The sequence below is a fragment of the Colobus angolensis genome, unplaced genomic scaffold, assembly GCF_000951035.1.
Source record: "Colobus angolensis palliatus isolate OR3802 unplaced genomic scaffold, Cang.pa_1.0 Scaffold154, whole genome shotgun sequence".
Taxonomy (NCBI): Eukaryota; Metazoa; Chordata; class Mammalia; order Primates; family Cercopithecidae; genus Colobus; species Colobus angolensis.
The window spans coordinates 2,729,884-2,752,081 of record NW_012114644.1 but is presented as its reverse complement, the minus strand read 5'-3'; the positions used below and the strand labels follow the sequence as shown (position 1 = coordinate 2,752,081).

The 22,198-nt window shown below is 31.5% G+C and overlaps 1 protein-coding gene across 2 annotated transcripts in view; it reads left to right on the top strand.

Moving 5' to 3' along the window:
* The window catches only part of GRIK2 (glutamate receptor, ionotropic, kainate 2), a 747,094-nt gene that overhangs the window by 533,011 nt on the left and 191,885 nt on the right, over positions 1-22,198 (top strand). For both annotated transcript variants that reach the window (XM_011936507.1, XM_011936508.1), the window contains one exon: positions 10,002-10,225. In XM_011936507.1, the coding sequence (XP_011791897.1) occupies positions 10,002-10,225 (224 nt within the window). The remainder of the gene's footprint in view (positions 1-10,001; positions 10,226-22,198) is intronic.

Here is a 22,198-nt window from a genome sequence, read left to right as displayed (position 1 = left end):
ACTAGCATATATATATATATTTTATCACATGGAGTTTTTTTTTTTTTTTTTTTTTTTTTGAGATGGAGTCTCGCTCTGTCGCCCAGGCTGGAGTGCAGTGGCATGATCTCGGCTTACTGTAAGCTCCGCCTTCCGGGTTCACACCATTCTCCTGCCTCAGCCTCCCGAGTAGCTGGGACTACAGGCGCCACCACCACGCCTGTGTAATTTTTAGTGTTTTAGTAGAGATGGGGGTTTCACTGTGTTAGCCACGATGGTCTCGCCCACCTCGACCTCCCAAAGTGCTGGGATTACAGGCATGAGCCACTGCGCCTGGCCTCATGGAGTTACTTCTTTTGGTGTGTAAATTTATATTTTATATTTGACCCATTCAAAGATAGGTTTGCTTAATGAGTCAACACATGGTAAGAATGAATTTAAGAAGCAAGTTCTGGGCAAGGTAGATTCTATGTAGTAAAAAGTTACCTGGATTTTTACTTGGAAGAGATACTAAAAATCCTGTTACAGTTTATTTGCTATAGTACTTAGTTCAGTTTAATATATGCTTTCAGGTACTAATAATAAGACTACACTGGAAAGCTCTCTAATGTTTATTTCTATTTTAGCTGGAAAAGAGAACAGGAGGGAGGAGCCACAAGTGCCTTCTAATTGACTTACATGGCTTGCCAAGTGTTAACCTCTCTTCAACTCTTCTTATTTCTGTTGAAGAATGAACCACTCTAAAGCCTGTTTTAGTTTATAAACTTATCATCACAGTTTTTAAAAAAAAAATTCAGAAATTAACAGTAGGTTAACAGGACCTGTGAGATGGGTCACAATACTTGTCACTTTTCTCTCTTGAGTCCATTGCACTTTCATTAATGCTCACTTTGTGCATGGGCCCCATTTCAACTCCAGGATTTGCAGAATTAATATAAATTTTACTAATACATTTATGTTTCTATTAACTAATTAGAGCAATAATTGAGCAAGTCAATAAAGTTGTAGCACAACTATTTTTATACATACTTCAACCAAAGTACTTAATTGACATTTCTGATTATTAGTTTCCATGTTAATCTTTCCTATGCTGCTATGAGCACCTGGGAAATGAGACAGTTATCAAAACCTTTGGATTCTATATGTGGCTCCAGACCTGGTGCATAGTTGAATTTCAGTAATCTTTTGTCAATGAATGTTTGTTATTGTAAAATGTACTTTAAATAAATAAAAGCTAATGTGCAGTTTTAAAGTAATATGATCATAATAGAAAATTTTATAGCATTGATTATCTATAACCATTGTCATTTACCTATTGTTTGAAGTAGACCCTGGGAATTCAATGTGCTTAATCCATTACACACTAAAGAAAGGTTTACTAGAGCCGATTTGTAAGTTCAATATTCCATTAAGTAGTTTCCGTGTAGCTCACAGTCATCCATTTTAGTGCTAGTAGTTGTTTCTTGGTCCACTGATTGTGGTCCTATTGCATTTGAATTGGGAAATTTAAAAGGGTTTAGCAGAAAATATATAGGTGAAATAGTATCTTAAAGTCATTAACAAGAAATTATGTGAACGTTTTAGAGGTTTAAGAAGTAACCTGAGATTTTTAGTAACATTTTGAGTTATTTCTAATTTTCTATTTTGAAAGTTTGCATATGTTTATTTCAAAGAAACCACTTATTTTTTTCTTTCCAAGTACTTGTTTGATAAATATATAGTGACATTATGTTTTAAGTAATAGCCTTGTTTTGGTTTTATATATGTTTAAATATAATAATTATAGAATGTTACACAATATTTTATATATAGGTAATTGTATGAATAACTTTTTTCACTTAAATTATGATTTCAAAAGATGCTAATTATTTCAGAATCAAGAAACCAGTAATATCTAAATCAGAAACAGGAAATATTAGAAACATTGTTTAATGCAGTACTATGATCATGAACAATAAAATAATAAGAGACATAGTAATATCTATTATAATAATAGAAATAATACATATTTGGAATATTGACATGCAAGATCTCAGATTATTTTTAAATAAAAGTTTAGTCTTTTAGGAATTATCACTGTGAAGAAAACAGAAAATTTCTGCACACAGATATTTTTCTAGGAAACAAAAGTAACTTCTCAGGTACATTAATTATAAATTCCAGTCAGCCTGGGCAACATTACCAGAACACATCTCTAAAAGAAATAAATAAAATAAAAATAGAAAAATCGGCCAGGTGTGGTGGTGCATGGCTGTAGTCTGAGCTTCTCAAGAGGTAGAGGTGGGAGGAGGATCCTGTGAGCCCAGGATTTTGAGGCTGCTGATAAAGACTGCCTGAGACTAGGTGATTTATAAAAGAAAAGAAGTTTAATGGATTCAGTCTGATGTGGCTGGGGAGGCCTTACTGTCATGGGGGAAGCAAAAGTCACGTCTTACATGGTGGCAGACAAGAGAGAATGAGAGCCAAGCAAAAGGGAAAACCCCTTATAAAATCATCAGATCTCATGAGACTTACTACTGTGAGGACAGTATGGGGGAACCACCCCCATGATTCAGTTATCTCCCACTGGGTCCTTCCCACAATACCTGAATATTTTAAGAGCTACAATTCAAGAAGATATCTGGGTGGGGACACAACCAAACCATATCAACATTTATTCCATGGAAATATTGGAAATATTGTAATAATTTTAGTATAGAGGAATATCAATATTTATGAATCGCACAATTGAGAGTACACAACAAAATCAGATTCGGGTGGGGAATAAAACAAAACTAAACTAAAACAATTAATCTCCTCCCCCAAAACTCTAGAAACATTTTAGAGCCATAGTTATTCTGAAGATATCAGTTAAGAAGTTTATTTTTCATTGTCATTAATGGCAGGTTTGGTAGATTAACTCACTATTATTTGAAATTATCATCAGGCTTACTTCACCATTAGCAAGAAGCAGGTGCTGAAGCAGCAGCTAAATCTACTGGTTTTTTTTTTTTTTAATTATTTCCTATCCATACCCTACAAGTATGAGAGAAATCTCTGAATTTTATAACTCAATTGCCTACTTTACTTTCTGTTGGTCACTGTGTGGTAACTACTTGGTTTGGCGAAAATGAACTAAATTCATATTTCTGAAACATAAGTTTGTGTTTTTGTAAACTGCAAATGCATATTAGGTTTTGTATAGTATGGAAAATATACAATTTATACAAGTCTATTTTTTTCATATTTTAAACTTATGTAACTTTAATCTCATCAGTTTTTTCTTGAACAACACCTAGTGAGTGCTGACTAAATCATATGTGGTAACTTGTTTATGGTAATAACTAAAACAGTTAATAACAGAGATATTTATGAAACATTTTAGTATTTACTATTATTTATCATAGCAAAATTTAAAAATCATGTACATAAAAAAGTCTTTTTTTTAAAAAATTCATTTTTATCCTTTTATATGATTCCAGTATTAACCATGTGATCCAGCATTTCTCATTCATACTGCCAGAGATGGAGAACTCAACAGAAACAGTGGGCTGAAGTTGTTGGGGAAATGGCAGGGATGAAGTACAAGGATGTTTTTATTATATATCCCTACCTTTACTACAATGTGGTCTTTACAAGAAAAATGACCCAACAGTTAATCTAAAAGAAGTCTTTGGGAGAAAAACAAACAAACAAACAAACAACAACAAAAAAAACAATGAAAATACAAACCTCAAGAGTATTCTCTTTGGCAAAATTAATAATAATAATAATAATAATAATAATAATAATAAGGGGGTCCTGAGTATGGAATTACCATATGCAATAGTGATAGTTTTATTCATTCAAAAAATAGTTATTTAGTGACTACTCTATGCCAGTCACTGTACTAGACACTGGAGTTACAGAATTGGGCAAAATAGTGAAACTCCTTACTCAAAAGGAACTTACATTCTAATAGAAAAAGACTGACAAGTGACAATATCTGTTTATGGCACATTTCATGAAGAAAATGAAAGTACTGTATGGAGATAAAGAGTGATAGAATGAGTGTTCAAGAAAGACCCCTTTCAGTAATTGTCAGGCGAATGATAGCCACTATGCTATGGAAACCCCATTGCAAAAGTGACATCAAAACAAGCACACAAATGAAATGAGAGAATAAACCATCTGTGTGTATAAGGGACAAGCTTTCCAGGGAGAGGGAACAGCAAGTGTAAGGCCTGGAAAAAGGAATTTGTACACTCATTTTAAGATTAGCAAGGCAGACAGAGTTGTTGAAACAACAGTGAGAAAGACCGGAAGAGTGATGGAACTAACATTGATAAAGCCATATCTTGTAGTGCTTTGTAGGCAAACATGTTCTAGAAGTCATTGGAGGATACTGAGCAGAAAATGGTAATCTGGTATGTGTTTTAGAAAGAACCTTCTGGAGTTTGGATGGGAAAGAGATTCTAGCTGGGCAAGAATGAAAATAGTGGACCGGTTGGAGGCCATTGTAAGAGTTCAGGAAATGTGACCAGGTTGGTAGTGGCAGTACAGAAGGTGAACTGTGTTTTCTTTCAAGTACACACAGAGACAAATTATTTGTTCCCATTATGCATTGTGGAGAGTTTAGGAATGTGTGGTATTACTTACATGTGACATTACATTGAATATGAATAAGGAACTAGCTTAAGTGTCTTAGTCAGAATAAATGTTTCCAATTTATTCATATGAACTTACTACTTTAATTATTTTATCCATTTTATTAAGCATTTAACCACATCATGGAAAAGAAAACAAGGTTTAGAACTGGTTTTCCAGTGGTAAATTGCAAGAACTTTTAGAAGTATGCATGTTTCACTGATGAGATCATGTATTATAAAAATAAGATCATTATGTTCTTTGACTTCGGAGACTTCATAAAGAAGCAAGCTTCACAACATACTGAAATTTGGAGTCATTGTGCCATTCATGAAGATGTGCTTTGTTATCTAATTTTTGGTTTAAGTTTCTAGAAATTAGACCAATAATTTTACCATTGCTTTATAAGATATAATTGGTAGTTTGCTATTAGTTATGTAACTCTGTAAAAGGAATTAATCTGTTCTATCTAGATGGTTAGTTCAATTGGAATTATATTATTGTACAAATAAATTTTATTTCTATAGTAAGAGTAGAAAAAAGTTTCATTTAAAAGTTCTCTGAGTGGTTTTCTTTGAAAATTTTAGTAAGTTAAATTGAAACTGTATTCAGCAGACATTTACTAAGCAGTTCCTTGGTGTCAAATTTTATCCAATGCCTTAGGGATGTTAGGTTCATTATGATCATAAAGATGAATAAGACAATTTGGAAGAGTTTCACATAGAATGGTAGAATATTAAATTAATGCTTATTAATTTAATAAGATGGCTGCTGTGTAGGTGTCTTTGTTAGATTTCCAGGGAGGGAAATGTTACCATTCCCTCAGTTTAGAGTTACATGCTTTGATCGAAGGGTATGCCTGCAGGCTTTCAAGTGTTTTTACTCTCTTAGGAACTGAGACAATACAGTTACAATAATATGTGCATTCAGATCTCTCATATCATATTGATTGACTTATATGTGAAATAACCAGAAATAACACAACATAAAATATTGCTGCCTGTTATATTACATGATTCTGTGTATAAATTATATACAAATTCACTGAAGAGAAATTAATGTGGATAGAGTATTCAGGAGGAAAAGAACCAGAGACATGTCTTACAGAATTCAAATACTAGAGAAAAAAGAATATCATTTTGGGCAGGGAAATAACAAAACCGGCAGAACAACAGAAATGGATATGATATATTTGAATGGTTGTACAGAAAAATAGTGGGAAATGAGCATCATTAAGTCATCTTTGGAACATGCTTTCCTTAAGATCTCAGGTTTTGGGTTAGCTATTCTGTTTTTGTTTTTCATTTGTAAAAAGGAAATCACACTACAAATTTTGTAGGGCTGTAGTGGGTACCAATAGAGGTGAAAATCTTCCAAACAGTATAGCACATTTTTGCCTCATAATAGACACATTAATGCTAGCTATTACTATGAGATTCGTTTTTCTTTCCCCTTCCACCTTCCCAATCTAGGGCTGCAAACACAAGCAAAATTGTTTTAACACAATATATCTACTAACTGAGGATATAGTAAAGACAACATATTGTTATTTAAAAATATATAATTTATTTTTTAGAGAAATTTTAGGTTTACAGATGAATTGTGCAGAAAGCAGACTTTCCTGGACCCTCTCCCCTTCCATTTCCATATATATTTTCCCCTGTTATTAACAACTTCCCCTGTTATTAACAACTAACAACAGTGTAGTACATTTGTTACAGTTGATGATTTATTATTGATACATTTATGATTAAAGTCCAAAGTTACATTAGAATTATCGCTTTGTATTGTACAATGAGTTTTGATAAATGCATATCATGTATCCACCATTATAGCATCCTACAGAATAGGTTCACCACCCTAAAATCATTCTGTGCTCTGCATATTCAACACTATCTCAATTCTTTTGAATCCTTGGCAACCACTGATCTTTTACTGTCTCTATAATTTTGCCTTTTCCTGGATGTGATATAATTGAAATCATAAAGTGTGTAGCCTTTTCAGAGGCTCTGAACTTGACCCTCTAAATTCTCTGGTGTCTTTCACTTAGTAATATGCATACAAGTTTCCTCCATGCTTTTTCATGGCTTGAAAGCTCATTTATTTTTATAACTGAATAATAATATTCCATGATATGAATGTAATACAGTCTGTTTGTACATTAAACTTTTTATGAAATATCTGAATGTGTCTATTTGTATCCTTTGTTTTAAAAGGCTAATATCTTTCATAATTAAAAATATTATAGAATTACATATTTTCTATTTTTCTCTTTCATATTTGGAATAGAATTTTTATTTTAAGTGATGCTAAATAAATTTTAAAAATTAATATATGAGTATTCAATCTTATTAATATATTTCTATATTACAACATTTTTGGAATAATGTGGCTGTGTTCTTTTAATATGTATTATTTGTATATTTTTCTAACTTTTTTGTTGTATATGATTAGACATATTTTACCATTTTTCAAGAATGCAATATATTATTACCTATAATAATCATTTTATATAATAGATCTCTTGAACCTATTTCTCCTGTCTAACTGAGATTTTATTTCCTTTGACCAGCATCTTGACAACCTTTCCCACTACCCCTATAATCAGCCCATCCCCTAGTAACCACCATTCTTTGCTCTACTTCTTTTTTTTTTTTTTTTTTTTTTGAGATAGAGTCTCACCATGTCACCAGGCTGGAGTGCAGTGGTGTGATCTCAGCTCACTGCAACCTCTGCCTCCTGGGTTCAAGTGATTGATTCCCCTGCTTCAGCCTCCCAAGTAGCTGGGACTACAGGCATGTGTCATTACACCCGGCTTTTTTTTTTTTTTTTTTTTTTTTTTTATTTTAGTAGAGATGGGGTTTCACCATGTTGGCCAGGATGGTCTCGATCTATTGACTTCATGTTCCACCCACCTCAGCCTCCCAAAGTGTTGGGATTACAGGTGTGAGCCACCATGCCCGACCTCTTCTCTCTACTTCTATGAAATTAACTTTTTAATATTCTATATAAGAAGAGAGTGGATGTAGTATTTTCACCATAAAAATGATAACCGTGTGAGGTAATGCATATGTTAATTAGCTAGACTAGTCATTTCACAATGTATATGTACTTCAAAACATGTTGTGTATACATAACATTTTATCTGTCAATTAAAAAATAAAAAGTTACCACTTTGTAGCTTATTCGCTTATATGGTTTATATGTGATAAAGTTTTGCTTTTCATGTGCCTAAGAGAAAGGAGGTACAGAATGAAGTAACACATGCATAAATTGTGCTGTGTAGTCAACCCTCCAAACAGGGACAAACTACTGCTTTATGTTGTTCACTTTTTACCTGAAGTCTATATTTCTTAAACTACCACTGCATTGGTCCATTCTCACACCGCTATAAAGAACTACCTGAGACGGGGTAATTTATGAAAAAAAGAGGTTCAATTGACTTACAGTTCTGTAGGCTGTATAGGAAGCATGGCTATGGAAGCCTCAGGAAACCTATAATCCTGGAGGAAGGGAGAGGGGAAGCAAGCACCCTCCTCACATGGCAGAGCATGGGGGAGGGGAAAGGAGGAAGGGGGAAGTACTACATATTTTTAAACAACCATGTCTCCTGAGAACTCTATCAGGAGACAGCAGTAGACGACTGGTGTTAAACCATCAGAAACCACCTCCATGATCCAATCACCTCCCACCAGGCCCCACCTTCAACACGCGTGGATTAAAATTCAGTGTGAGATTTGGGTGAGGACATAGAGCCAAACCATGTCAACTACTTTATTTCTGTTAACAAAGTTGTTCACTTTTTCAAACAATTTTTAGTTTCTCCCTTACATCTTAGAGGAAGTACTGTCTCCTTCCTGGAGAAAATACTCTCTCTGCCTGCACTCTACACCTGAACCTCTAAATTCTGAAAGACTGTAATATTTCAATCGCTAGAGTTGTTTCTATACATTTCCCTTTCCATCTGTAAAAATGAATGAATGAATGACTTTTCCATGATTCCATTGTTGGTTTTTGAGATGCACGTCATGGTTGCACTCTAGGTGTAGACTCCCACAGCTTGGCTTTATACCCCGGTTCCAATGATTGATTAACTCTATGAAAATGAATACGTTTTCTAACTTCTCAAGGTTTCATTTTCCTTATCTGAAACAGGGAATAATAGTAAGATTATGTAAGTTTTATGGGGAATGTGACAATTTCTGTGAAGTTCTTAACATAGTGCCTGTTTTACAGCTACCTAAAGAATATTAGCAATTATTATTTTAAATTGATATTTTCTTTGATTTATGAATATAAAATATGATGACGCTCTCCCCCAGAATTTTTAAAACCCTTTTTCCTCCTGGTTTTTAGAGAAATGTCTTTCTCTGTAGCTCCTCTCAAAGATATTCTTTCCAAGCATTTCAGTATTCTTTCCCTGCACACCACCAACACACAAATGCACAAAAACACACACAGAGAATAATATCGTCAACAAACTTAGAAAAGTTTCTTTGTTAAGTCCTTTGACATTGCCTGAAACAAGAAAACATGGAGGGATAATTTCATGTTTTTATGTCTTTCTCTAACTCTTGACAGTGAACATTTTGTTCTTTTCTCTTTGAAAGTTTTTATATTTATTAATAATAAAATGTAGCAATATAGTTTCTCATCATAGATGCTTTTGTTATTTTAAAATATTATAATTATTTCTTACAATATATTAGAGCTTAAGTTCATCTTTGACAGATGATTATAACCTGATGAGTGAAAAGCATTACTAATTCAACATGTTTAAGCTACCGTGGAAAATTAGCAATTTTGTGAAAATGGAAAAACTCATTTCCTAATGCAATTTAGGCAAGGCTGTAAGGATTTTCATTAAATAATATAAAATAAATTAGAGGTAGTAAACAGATTCACACTGAGAGATGTTTCAAACAATAGTTTAACTGTTTAAAGACTAAAACCTTTTAACTGTATTCTATAGTTTTAAAATCAGAAATGTCTCTTAATTCTCAGCTATATAATTTGATGTAGTTATTATTGCTATTATAATTTGACCAATGTATTAAGAAAATGATAGTTAATATTAAATAGATTTTTAAAGTTTAAAATAAAAGCAATTATGAGAAGGTTGGTAGCATAATTTATGTACTGAGTGTACAATAGTTGCTTCAGTTTTTTTATTCTATGAAGTTTTTTTCTCTATGTACTTCCAATAAACACTGATTTGCTAATCCAGAAGAACATAGAAATGATTAGTGCAGTAAATCAGATTCTTTACTTCAGAGTAAGGAATGCTTTAAATTTTAACATAATCATTACTGAGACAATTAAGTGTGAAACCGCTGTTTTATTTAATTTGATTACTGATTTTTTCTTGTGACTGAAAACCAATTTTTTCTTTCTTTTGTTTTTGTTTCTGTCTACAGAAAGCTGACCTTGCAGTTGCTCCACTGGCTATTACCTATGTTCGAGAGAAGGTCATCGACTTTTCCAAGCCCTTTATGACACTTGGAATAAGTATTTTGTACCGCAAGCCCAATGGTACAAACCCAGGCGTCTTCTCCTTCCTGAATCCTCTCTCCCCTGATATCTGGATGTATATTCTGCTGGCTTACTTGGGTGTCAGTTGTGTGCTCTTTGTCATAGCCAGGTAACATGCTCACTTTTGTGATTTTTTTGGCAATTGTTACCTCCTTTATCTAACTAATAATTGTCAAAAGTCACAATCAATTTTACTTTTTCTGTTCTTTATTTTCCACGGGGTGCTGAGAAATAATGAAGTTTTAAGAATCACATTCATTTATCAAAATGTACTGTCCTGTCTTTGTGGGCAGAGAGCATGCTGGTTGTGTCAGTAAGCTATAAGTGTTTTAGGGATTACTGTTTTCTGAACCAGAATATAAAAGCTTTTTAAATCTATATGATAAATGAATCATTGCCTCACTTCAAAGATTTCTGATGCACTAAAACCAAAATAACATGTTTTACTAACTTGAGTTAATAATTCAGTTACAAGAAAAACCAAAGTACTAAAATTTAAAAGGAGGCCTTTTTTAAGGAACCAAGAAATTTATAATAAACATTCTAACTATAAAAGGACTACCCTAAAATTCCACAAAATATATGTGTTTTTTTCTTGTTTTTTTTTTTTTTTTTTTTCACAGAATAAATGTCACTACAAAAAGTACCTTATTGTCATTGACATGTAGGGTATGTTTCAAGTCATAGGATCAGAAGATAAAATGCCAGGTCAGGCATGGTGGCTCGTGCCTATAATCCAAATACTTTGGGAGGCCAAGATAGAAAGATTTCCTTGAGGTCGGAGGTTTGAGAACAGCGTGGTCAACTGAAGGAGACCCTATCTCTATGAAAAATAAAAATTAAGAAAAAAAGAAAAATGCCTAAATGAAAAATATAGAATTTTTTTTTTTTAATAATGGCCTTTAAAAATCTGTGATACAGATCAATCTATGTTGATGGTGTTACTTTATTTTACTCTCAGAGGTGGAAATTCATAATCATGTTTATTTACGCCTCCCTCACTATCAGACTTTCAACTGATTATTTCAATATGATTTAATTTACTTTTGCTTTAATTAAGAAGATTAGTATTGTGCCTCAGGATTCATGACTCTATTAACATGGAGTTAAGCCACATATTCATTATATTCTTTGAATTTTTATATTTTTTAAATATCAAAAAGACAACTCTGAATTAAAAATCAATTAGAATTCTACATATAATTTTTCATGGTGATAAAAATACCTATAAAGTATAAATATAAATATATATGTTTTGTGCTGTATAATCAAAATTAAATATGCAGTGTCTTTTCAATTACATTACATAGATTCTTTTGATAAATTTATCAGTAAGGGTATTTGTAAAGAACTGAACTTATTTTTCAAGAAGGAATTAAACATTTTTTTTTCCAATGAAGTAATGTATTTCTTTTTTCTAGTCGTAAAAATCTTTAGTTCATTCAGTTAAAAAATGACTAAATCAATTAAAAGTAGCGTAATATTGGTTGGGTGCGGTGGCTCATGCCTATAATCCCAATACTTTGGGAGGCCAAGGTGGGCGGATCACCAAGTCAGGAGATTGAGATCATCCTGGCCAAAACGGTGAAACCCCGTCTTTACTAAAAATACAAAAATTAGCTGGGCATGGTGGTGTGCGCCTATAGTCCCAGCTACTCAGGAGACTGAGGCAGGAGAATTGCTTGAAGCTGGGGGAGGTTGCAGTGAGCCGAGATCCTGCCACTGCACTCCAGCCTGGGAGATGGAGCAGGACTCCATCTCAAAAAAAAAAAAAAAAGAAAAGAAAAGAAAAGAAAAAAAGTAGAATAATATTTTTATGTATTTTTATATATTTGCACACAGATAATTTTTTACATATTTATATGTAATTATTTTACAAATGCATTATTTTTAGCTAATTAGTTAAATATTAAGAATTGTGTTCTATCATGAGGTCAGGAGATGGAGACCATCCTGGCTAACATGGTGAAATCCCGTTTCTACTAAAAATTCAAAAAATTATCCAGGCATATGGGCGCCTGTAGTCCCAGCTACTCAGGAGGCTGAGGCAGGAGAATGGCATGAACCCAGGAGGTAGAGCTTGCAGTGAGCCAAGCTCGTGCCACTGCACTTCAGCCTGGGCAACACAGTGAGACTCCATCTCAAAAAAATAAATAAATAAAGAATTGTGTTCTTCAGATAATTATTGTTTGCATTTGCCCAAAACTATGTATTGGAAGCATATTGCCATATAGCATTTGAAGCTGTACAGTAGAGCCTATTAAAATTTTATGTGACTTTTGGGGTTCTCCCCACAGTAATGAGAATTTGGAGTATGAAGTTCCTAAACTTTTAGCTCCAGCTTTTTCCACCTGCTGTGAGAATAAAACAGCCTTCACATTTTTGATCATCTTTGGACCAATTACATCTTTTTTATAGTGACAGACACAACCACTCTAGTTTATGTATTCAGAGAAATAAGCACAAGAGTTTCAGATTAAGCAATGCAATGACTAGAAAACTCTTCAGCCAGCCCACAGGCCAAACAGAAAACTAAATACTCCAAAATACAGAAAAAGGCTTCCTTTATGTCTGCATGTACCCTTGTTTTTTCTTAAATTAACAAATTTACCAGGAAGATAGAAATAAAGCCTAGAGGAAAATGTCATGAGACCACTTCGAGGCAACTGTGTGGGCATTAATCAAGCTGAATCAGCTCTAATGTTACTTTTCTGGAGATCTTAAACACAGAGTTTTGGGTTACTTCAAATTTGTATTAGGAATTTTAGTTATTCCTAATTTTCCAAGCCCACGGCTTTTGAAGTTAGATTCAAAGCAAATACTGAAGCATCTGGTTTCCTTTCCAGCTTACAAAAAGTACATTTGCAAATAGAGGCATATGGATGGATATGCACTTATCTAACTTTTCAAAATATTTCTATAACTCACTTGATAAACCATCATAGACAGCATCTGTATAATTACGGTAATCTGTACTGATTTTACATGAAAGAAATTCAAGTATGTCATCCTATCTGAGAACATAAAGTCAGCCAATGTATCATTTTTTTATACTGCTACTGCTTTTATGTTTTGAAATGTTACTATTATATTTTGTCATTAGTTATTAAGTGAACAGATAGGAAAATGATACTATTTCAGCTTCTTATTCAACAATTTCAAAACAAATTGCCTCATTAAAAAAATGTTTAAAATCTTCATTTGTGGGCAAATTAATAGATATCCCATTAAGTAATAATGTTAGACAAACTGTATTAAGTCATATATAATATTAGAGATTCCTGGTAAAGTAATAACACAAGAATACATATTTTCTGAATTTTCTCAGAATATTTTTTTCAATTTTCAGTCTTAAAATCTTGTTTAAAATATTTCTAAATTTGAAAAAATAAAGTTGAGAAATCAGATTAAAAGCAAAGTCTGAATATGGTCAATTTAAATTTTAAATTCTCAACATCTCAAATCAAATGAATTTGTTTAATTAAAATCTACTCTGACATAGTATTGAACTTTTACTATAAAAGAAGTTTGTGATGGGCAAAGGCAAATAAAATGCTCAAGTTTAAACTGCATAATTTAATTGCCTTTGTAATTTAAATGGAATCACTATCTGTTAGAATTTAAAATACATTTATTTTCATGCTTCCTTTAGCATTCTTATTTTACCTATCGAAAAATTATGTCTTATATAGAGGTCACCGATATACTCATTGACATCATTGTTGATGTCATAATTAATATGGCATTTTATCTTTAAGTGTATTCTTTCTCTCCATAACAATTATAGAGAAAAGAAAGATCATGTTTCAAAAAATTCTTCTATATTTTATTTTCATTGAAAGACACAGAAACAGAGGCATAAAATAACTACCACTTTAATAACAGATTTCATATTTATTAATTATTGGAATTTACATAATATTAACTATTAGGGAATTATGTAATACTTTGCAATAAAAACACTTTATCTCAAAACTAAATTATAATGAGTGATTTAAATATCTATTGGCTACCCATAAGTACTAAGAATTGTGCCAAATGCTTGAATCCCAGAATGAACCCTACTGAATGAGTTATTTTCTGAATAACTCACAATCAGTGCATATATCTGGCAGTAAATATCTGTTACCCATGAATAAAGTTATAATAATATTTAAATTATCCGAAATTCTGTATGAATGCCATGTATTTTAAATAGTTTTTCTAAAAAAGATCTTGTAATATATATTTTGCTGGAGAGAAACATACAACTAGAAAGGAAACAGGGCATGAGGAAGATTGTTAAGTTGTCATTAGACTAATAGATTAGAAGCTTATTGAATATCTGCTATACTATCATATTAATATTAATTTTATGACAAATTAAGATCTAATAATAATTGCTAGAATTTAAGTAATTTAAGTTTTTCAAATTGGATTTAAATGTAGATTATTTTGTGAATGCCTTTTAAAAATTTCCCCTCACTCTTATGCTAAGAAAAATCATCTAATAATACTTAATAAATGTTTTAAATGTATTTAAGCAATATTAAGAAGGAGATGCATGGTGTTAGTTTTTGTCTCCATATAGTTTTATATTTGATGATCTCCTGTAAGCAGTTGTGTTATTATTTATAGCATAATGACATAATCAGCATGCTTATCTGAATTAGCTCTGAATGCTTATTTAAGAGTAAGGATTAGCCTGAGATAGTGCTTTCTAGGCATAGAATGACCTTATCCCAAGATTCTAACAGTAGCTCTTTGCTGACAGAAGATTAGTAAGAAATCTTGTCCATGATGGGTTCATACTTACTCAGATTTTCCCCTAAATGTTTTCCCCTCCTTTTTCTTTCTCTTTTCTTTCACCTAGGCATATGATTATAGAGATGGCAGTTAGTCATATAAAAAGTCTGGTTAGGGCACCCACCCCTTACACTGATAATTAAATATATTTTTCACCTTGCTTCAAATATTTATTTTATTAAACTAAAGCTACTATTGATATAATAGATAATGTTTACAAAATGAGTCAATTAAAATTCCCATATAAGTTAGATTTTTTTTTCCTGTTAACCATATGTATCTCCAAGAAAGTTGAGCTGTTCTGAAATTCAGTGTGTAAATCTTGGTCTAGGGTTCTTAGAAGCTTGATGTACAGAGATGAATAACTGAAGTCCAAACCTAAAAGAAAGGAATAATGGTACACTCATATCTCTCCAACAGGATTGATGTAACTTAGTAATTATTCACTAAGTCTTTAATAGTGCATATTTTATTCTGAAATTGGCATTTAAAAATACAAATAAACTTTGGAGAATAAATTGCTGTACCAAATTTTGTAGTATGAATACTATTACATAAAAATGCATTAGGCTATTTAAATGAACAAATGATTAGGGTCAAATAGAGGAGAAAATGTAAACGAAGCCAAACAATATTAACTAACCTGAACTTCTTAGGTAGAAGAGCAAATCAAAGAATATTCAATGTGCTACATGTATAACATTTTTCTAAGTTAAAAGAATATAGGAATTTTTGGGGCATTTCTGTATATAATTGCCTTGAAATATTTTTAGAGTATTAAAATATTATTTATTATATTAGTGGGTTAGGCAGCAGGGGATGGACTCCCCAGAATCTGCTCAATGGTTTATTATTTACAGTGACCACCAAGACTGTCTTAACATTATATTTTGGCTTTAACATGATCTGTGGTCACAAAGTGACAAGGCTATTGCATTACTGAAAGTCGTTGTACTTTAAAAAATATTCTGTATTTCTCTTGGAGTTCAGAGGTAAAGATGTTCTAAACATAGTGTTTTTGATGGTTTAACTGACTTTAGAAAACCATATCCAAAGTGCTTGCATTAACAGCTTTGATCTCAGCTATGGACTAGCGTGCAATAACTTTCATATTTTTGTCACAGTGATGGGTGACATTTAGTGTATGGTGAAGGACAACAATGAATTATTATGCACTTAAAAATAGATAACTGTTTTGGTGGGATGTTCAGTGTTACACTAGTCTGCTGTCAAAACGACTCTTGTCACATTAAAATGAAATGCCAATTTTGTTGTTTATCTTTGCCACCAACTTGCCAACTTTTTACTAAAAAAAAAAAAAGAAACTATTTCAAATTTACCTTTCCATAACAGAACTTTAGATATATTTTATTTTTAATGTCCTATTTTTTACTTAAATAAATTGCAGAAAAGCCTATTTGTTATTCTTCTTCCCACTTATTCTGCTTCCCAATTCTTAGCCATTTTCCTAAAATTTACTGAAAATTTAGTTTTAAATAAGTGCTGTTCTGCAAATATGCCTATCACATATGAAAGTGATTGTTAAAATTGATTAAATATTAACAAATATTTATCTAAGTTATGGACCCAAAAGTAAACATTGATGAAAATTATATACATTTTCGAACTGTGGATTAAAATATTTCCATAGTAGATGAGGCTACTTCTGCATTAAATAATATTTTTAAAATTATTATTTTGTTATAATGTACCTCTTTATTTTTAGTGGTTCCAATGATGTTTATGGTTGCAAGTATATGTAGAATCACTAACCCAGAAAATATTCTTAGTTTGTATGTTTTGTAGAACTAAACCAATTGAAACTAAGTTGAATCAATGACTTCTTTTCAGTTATGATAAATATGATATTGAGGTAATTGAGGCAGTAGAGATCTTGACTGAAAGTATCCATCTAGGACAAAGAAGAAAATTTAATCTTCAGAGGAGAAATCAAACATATTTTCCACCTCTCAATTTTTAAATGATGGCAAACATTTACAGGCATAAAAGATTTGAGAAAAAATTGAGTAAGACAAAGGCAATTTAAAATTAATGTGCTTTTTCTGTAATTTTCTGTAATTAAATGCTAGTTGGCATTTTTAAAGGACAAATAAAGGATAAATGTGCTTATTTATTTTTTAGAAGTCTCTACATCAATCTATAAATTATTTTTTCACATAAATATAATTTATTATTGTTAGGCCAAAATTAAGTATAAACACAAGAAGAGAAATTTGATAGCACATGCTTATTTTTCAAATTCTGTGGATAAATTATTGGCCTCTGTATCCTTCTTTGCCTCCATCACCAGAATTGAATTGAAAGACTCCTGTAAACAAAAAGACTTCTTCTTTGTAATCATTTTAAGTGTTTCCACTTGAAAAATATCTTGGCCAATGAACTGAGAACTATGGTCATCTGTGATGATTTGTTTCCATTTAGAAGTTTCATGATGTCTAGCTCAGTAAATCACAAAATTAATTATAGTAAGTTACAGTTTATGGGGTGACATGAAGAAACTCAGAGTGCTAAAACTTGAAGTTCAATGCTTATTAAATTATTATATTTGCTATCAAAAATGGCACCTCTGTTCTTAATCCTTTATGGAACATGTAATTGTATTTTACACACACACACACACACACACACACATATGTGATAAGAGCAACACACTCCTAAAAAATTAATGTTTTTTTTTTTGAAGATTTGGACAATAGGGTGTAGTGGGTTCTTTGACAGTTACTGCTGTGTCTTTTATACATTTCTCACTAGCTAATTCAAGCTGAGAAGCTAATAGGACAAGACTAATACTGGTTTATCTTCCACTTTATTCTTTTTTCTTTTCCTTTCTTCCTTTTTTTTTGGATCAGAATAAATAATTTTTCTGAGGTGTCTTTTAAGAACCAACAAGATAAGGAAAAACAAACTTTTTTTTTACCAAGTGATACACTTATTCTTTTATGTTTTGTTGTTTCTCGATAGCAACATTTTTCATAGCTGCAGAATACTGTGAATTGCTTGTAAGAATACACCTCACGAGGCTGGTCTGTCTGTGGTAATTCTCAAAACAAAATTTCACTACTGTTTTCCATAGCCACTGGAAAAATGCTGCCCTTGGTCTTTTTGGAAGGTTTCTCAGCCAACCTAAGAAAGGTCTTCTCAATCTGAAACAACTATTCCAGCAAAATCAGTGGCTTTAACAAAAATGTCAATTTTTTAAATGAAATATTTTAATCTGCAATGTCTAGTAAAGACAGGCGACAGCTTTTATGTGAACATAGACCTTGAAACAGTGCATTCTGTGCAGGAAGCCAGTGACATAAAGATCATGAAGAAAGAAAGAATTGTTTACTAGGTATTATTATTTTTTCATTCTGTATGTCTTAATGATTAAGAGTACTGTGCTCATAAAAGGTCATTTTGTCTTGAGAAATGTAGACAAATAGGTCAGTTTTTTTTCTTTGATATCAAACATGACACTTAAATTTGTTACAATTTTACTTGGATAAAGCTGTCCTTTTGTTGTGAATTATTTGAGTTAGAGTCCTTTCAAATGGATGGTTCTCTATATAGTCTTGTACTAGAGTGGTGGGTCAGGTGAGGGAAACTATTGAGAGAAAAAAGAAGAAAACTAATACATATTGCATGTCAACAATAGCCAGGTTATATTTGAGAACTATAAAGAGATTCAGTTATTACCTTTTTAAAAAATTAGTAACTGTGTGTTTTTATGATTTGATTTAAGGAATAAATATATATATATATATATATCAGCCCCCAGCCCCTCACCCTCACCACAAATGAGATTAGAGATGTTTTCTTTTAGTTTAATGCTGTTATTGTAACACTTTTTAACATATTATGGGGAGGAATGTGGCACTAAAGAAAAAATAAATTTAGAGGAAAATAGAAAACATATTCAAAAAAGGCATTTTTATCACTTAATTTGTTTTGCCTATCATATTAACTTTACCTTCTCATTTTTCTTTTCAAAATTCTAGAAAAAAGAACTTGGCTGTTTTTCAAAAAAATAAGTATGCTCTATTAAATCTTTTTACTACTTGTTAGTAGTACATGGTTTTACAGTAACAAGTAATTCCTTGAAAAAAATTCCTTAGTTAGCTATACTTAAGAAGTATGTCTTTTTCTTTAGACTGCAAATAAGAAAGCTTAAAAACTATTTCCAATCAACTGGGCACCTAGACAGGAGACATTAGCAATCAAACATGTAGATTTGCTTTATAAAACTAGTCTCTGGAAATGCTAACACTTTTTCCCTGAAAATTATTAGCTACATGTATTAAAAGAATAAAACAACATTGTGAGTTTTTCCGAAGACTCAAGTGGTATTAGCATTGTTTTGATTTTTTCATAATTCATGAATATGAGAGAAATATCAATATTAAATAAAAAAGTTCAAAATTTTAGTGATAATTCATAACTTCCTTTATACTAAGTAAAATAATACACTCTATCCAAATAATTAATGAGTAGGAGATATAGTGTCATCAACCAGTGTAACTTCATTCATTAGAGCATGTCACTACACCTTAATTGCTATAATTTTTTACATTCCATTACATAATTACATCATTCAAGTTAAACTGTTTTCATATCAATCCTGTTGGGTATACAGATATAGAAAGAGAGAGGTTCTTTTTTTTTTTGAAAAAATATCGTGACTGTCCTAAATAGTAACGGGAATTTGAATATCTTTGGATAGAAATATCTTGGTTGATCTATTTTGTGTATAAATATAATTAATAAAACAAATGACAATGCAAACTATTCCATTAACTTTTAATATGTGTAGTTTTTCTAGTCAGCTCTTACATAATAAAGGTGACTACAAAAATATAAAGTTATCACTCTAAGAAACGTGTTGATTTTATACTCATTTTTGAAATTTTGTTCGGAAGCCCAGAAATTCCCCTTTCTTTCCTAATGACAGAAAACCATATTAATGAAGTTATTATATATATTTGCATTTCAAGCCTGTAGTTATTATTTCTATTTTATTTAATGAGCATTGATTGAAACAGACTTTCAGTTTTAGTACCTTTAACCCTTATAAAGGGTGATTTTCCTCTTTCCCTGCCTGGATATAACATAGTTTCCTGCTATTCTTTATGAGAAATGTTATATCCTAAATTAATTAATTAGTTTTAACTTTTCACTTTCTCATGGGCTTCTGACTACACCTTAGATGATAAAATGAGATGAATGCATTTGCAGTAAATTTTCCTATTAAATGGATAAACTTAATATTTGAAGCAAAGGTGAAATTGTAGGTTTTGAATGTTACTGGCATGATAAACATTATAAACAGAATAGGGCTACAACTGTCATCTAAGTTGGTTCAGAATATGCACCTGAATATTATTTTAACATAATAAAATTAGGTAAGTGTTTCCCTGCTTCCCTTACTATTATTGGTATTGAGAATGGGGGGTACTGGGAGGTGTATTTCAGTATAAGTTTAGCAATTCACTAGACTGAAGGTATGTTTTGGAAACCGGTAATAATTTAGTGATTTTACAAAACAAGAAACATTAAAAATAGAGAAAATTTTGCTTGTAGATGGACATGCAAAAATGAGATTCATACTTAGAGAAATGTGTGTTTATTTTAAAATGTTGATATTACTACTTCAATTTTCAATTAGAGCTTCAATATTTAAAATTAGGAAGATATTAAAAATAATGTTTTACATCATCCACCTAAGAATTTAAAAATATTTATTTTGGGGCCAGGCACTGTGGCTCACGCCTGTAATCCCAGCACTTTGGGAGGCCGAGGCGGGCAGATCACCTGAGGTCAGGAGTTCGAGACCACCCTGACCAACATGGAGAAACCCCGTCTCTACTAAAAATGCAAAATTAGCCGGGCATGGTGGCACACGCCTGTAATCCCAGCTACTAGGGAGGCTGAGGCAGGAGAACCACTTGAACCTGGGAGGTGGAAGTTGCGGTGAGCCGAGATCATGCCACTGCACTCCAACCTGGGCAACAGCAAAAACAACAACAACAATAGCAATGCCAAATATATATAATATTTATTTAGATATTTTAGTTGAAAACAAAATTAATAAATGATTTCCAAACACATTTCAGCTGTTTTAGGTAGTAAACTGTATATAGAATGCATATATATAATTTTTAAATATTTTATTGATTTGTTTGATACAATAGAGTGTCTATATTTTCAAAAGACATTTCCAATTTATTTAGTGGGAATATAGAAAACCCACAAGACATTCAGCTTTGTGAAAGATGTTATAAAAATTATTTTTGTAGGTAAAATTTCTAGTAAAATAGAAAACCTTATGTGCTTTATATCTTGATGGTAGCTGTTGCTATTTTTGTGTCATCCAGATAATTGCGTATTAGTTTAAATCAATTTAAATGGCCAGATGATTTTAGCCTTTCCAATGCTAGTTTCAAGTCCTTGTTGATAATATCATTTACTTACTGAGTGTCCTTGTTTTTTTTTTTTTCCTTAAAAAAGCATAGTTTGTTTTATTTTTTATTAGTAGAAACCACTTGACCTTCTGACTGATCTGAGGACAGTCTGCCTGGAGCCTTTTAATTCTGGACTTACTGCTATTAAAATCCTTAGCAAGTTTATACTGCAAGCTAAACATTTGCTTTTGACCTGTGATTATTTCAAATGTAAATCACTCTCATAGTTCTTCTAAAATAACTACTTTTTAAGTTTGGTATTTTATTTGCAAATAAATAGCTATATTGGTAAGAAATAATTTTTTACAAGACAAATCTGTCTTTTCTTATGTAATATTATATGTGAACCATTTTCCTTACTATTCTCAATTTAAAGCCACTCTTAATTTGATTGGACAATTGTATGTTTTAGAAAAAAAAATGATATCGATAGCCAGCAAATGGAACTACATGATAGCCATTGTATATTAAAAAATAGACTCCAGTTTTGAATGTATAATTATAGTTTTTATTTTACTTTGACATTTGTAAAATTGCCTGAATTTATGGCCACCAATATTAATGACTTTTCTTCAGAAATGTTATTATAAAATGATAAATAGATGATTATAATAATAATTTGTAAACCCATAACAGTCTCATAAAATAATAATCTCATAACCCAATAAGGAATAATCTCAGCTACATTAAATAAACTAAAATACAGTATACCATTATAACTTTATTTAAATAATAAGAATAGGTCATAGGATCTGTAGTCAGCTTATTGCTGAAGTTAATTTCCTATAACAAATATAAATTTTAAGTGGAAGTTAGAAGTCATAAATTCTAAAGAT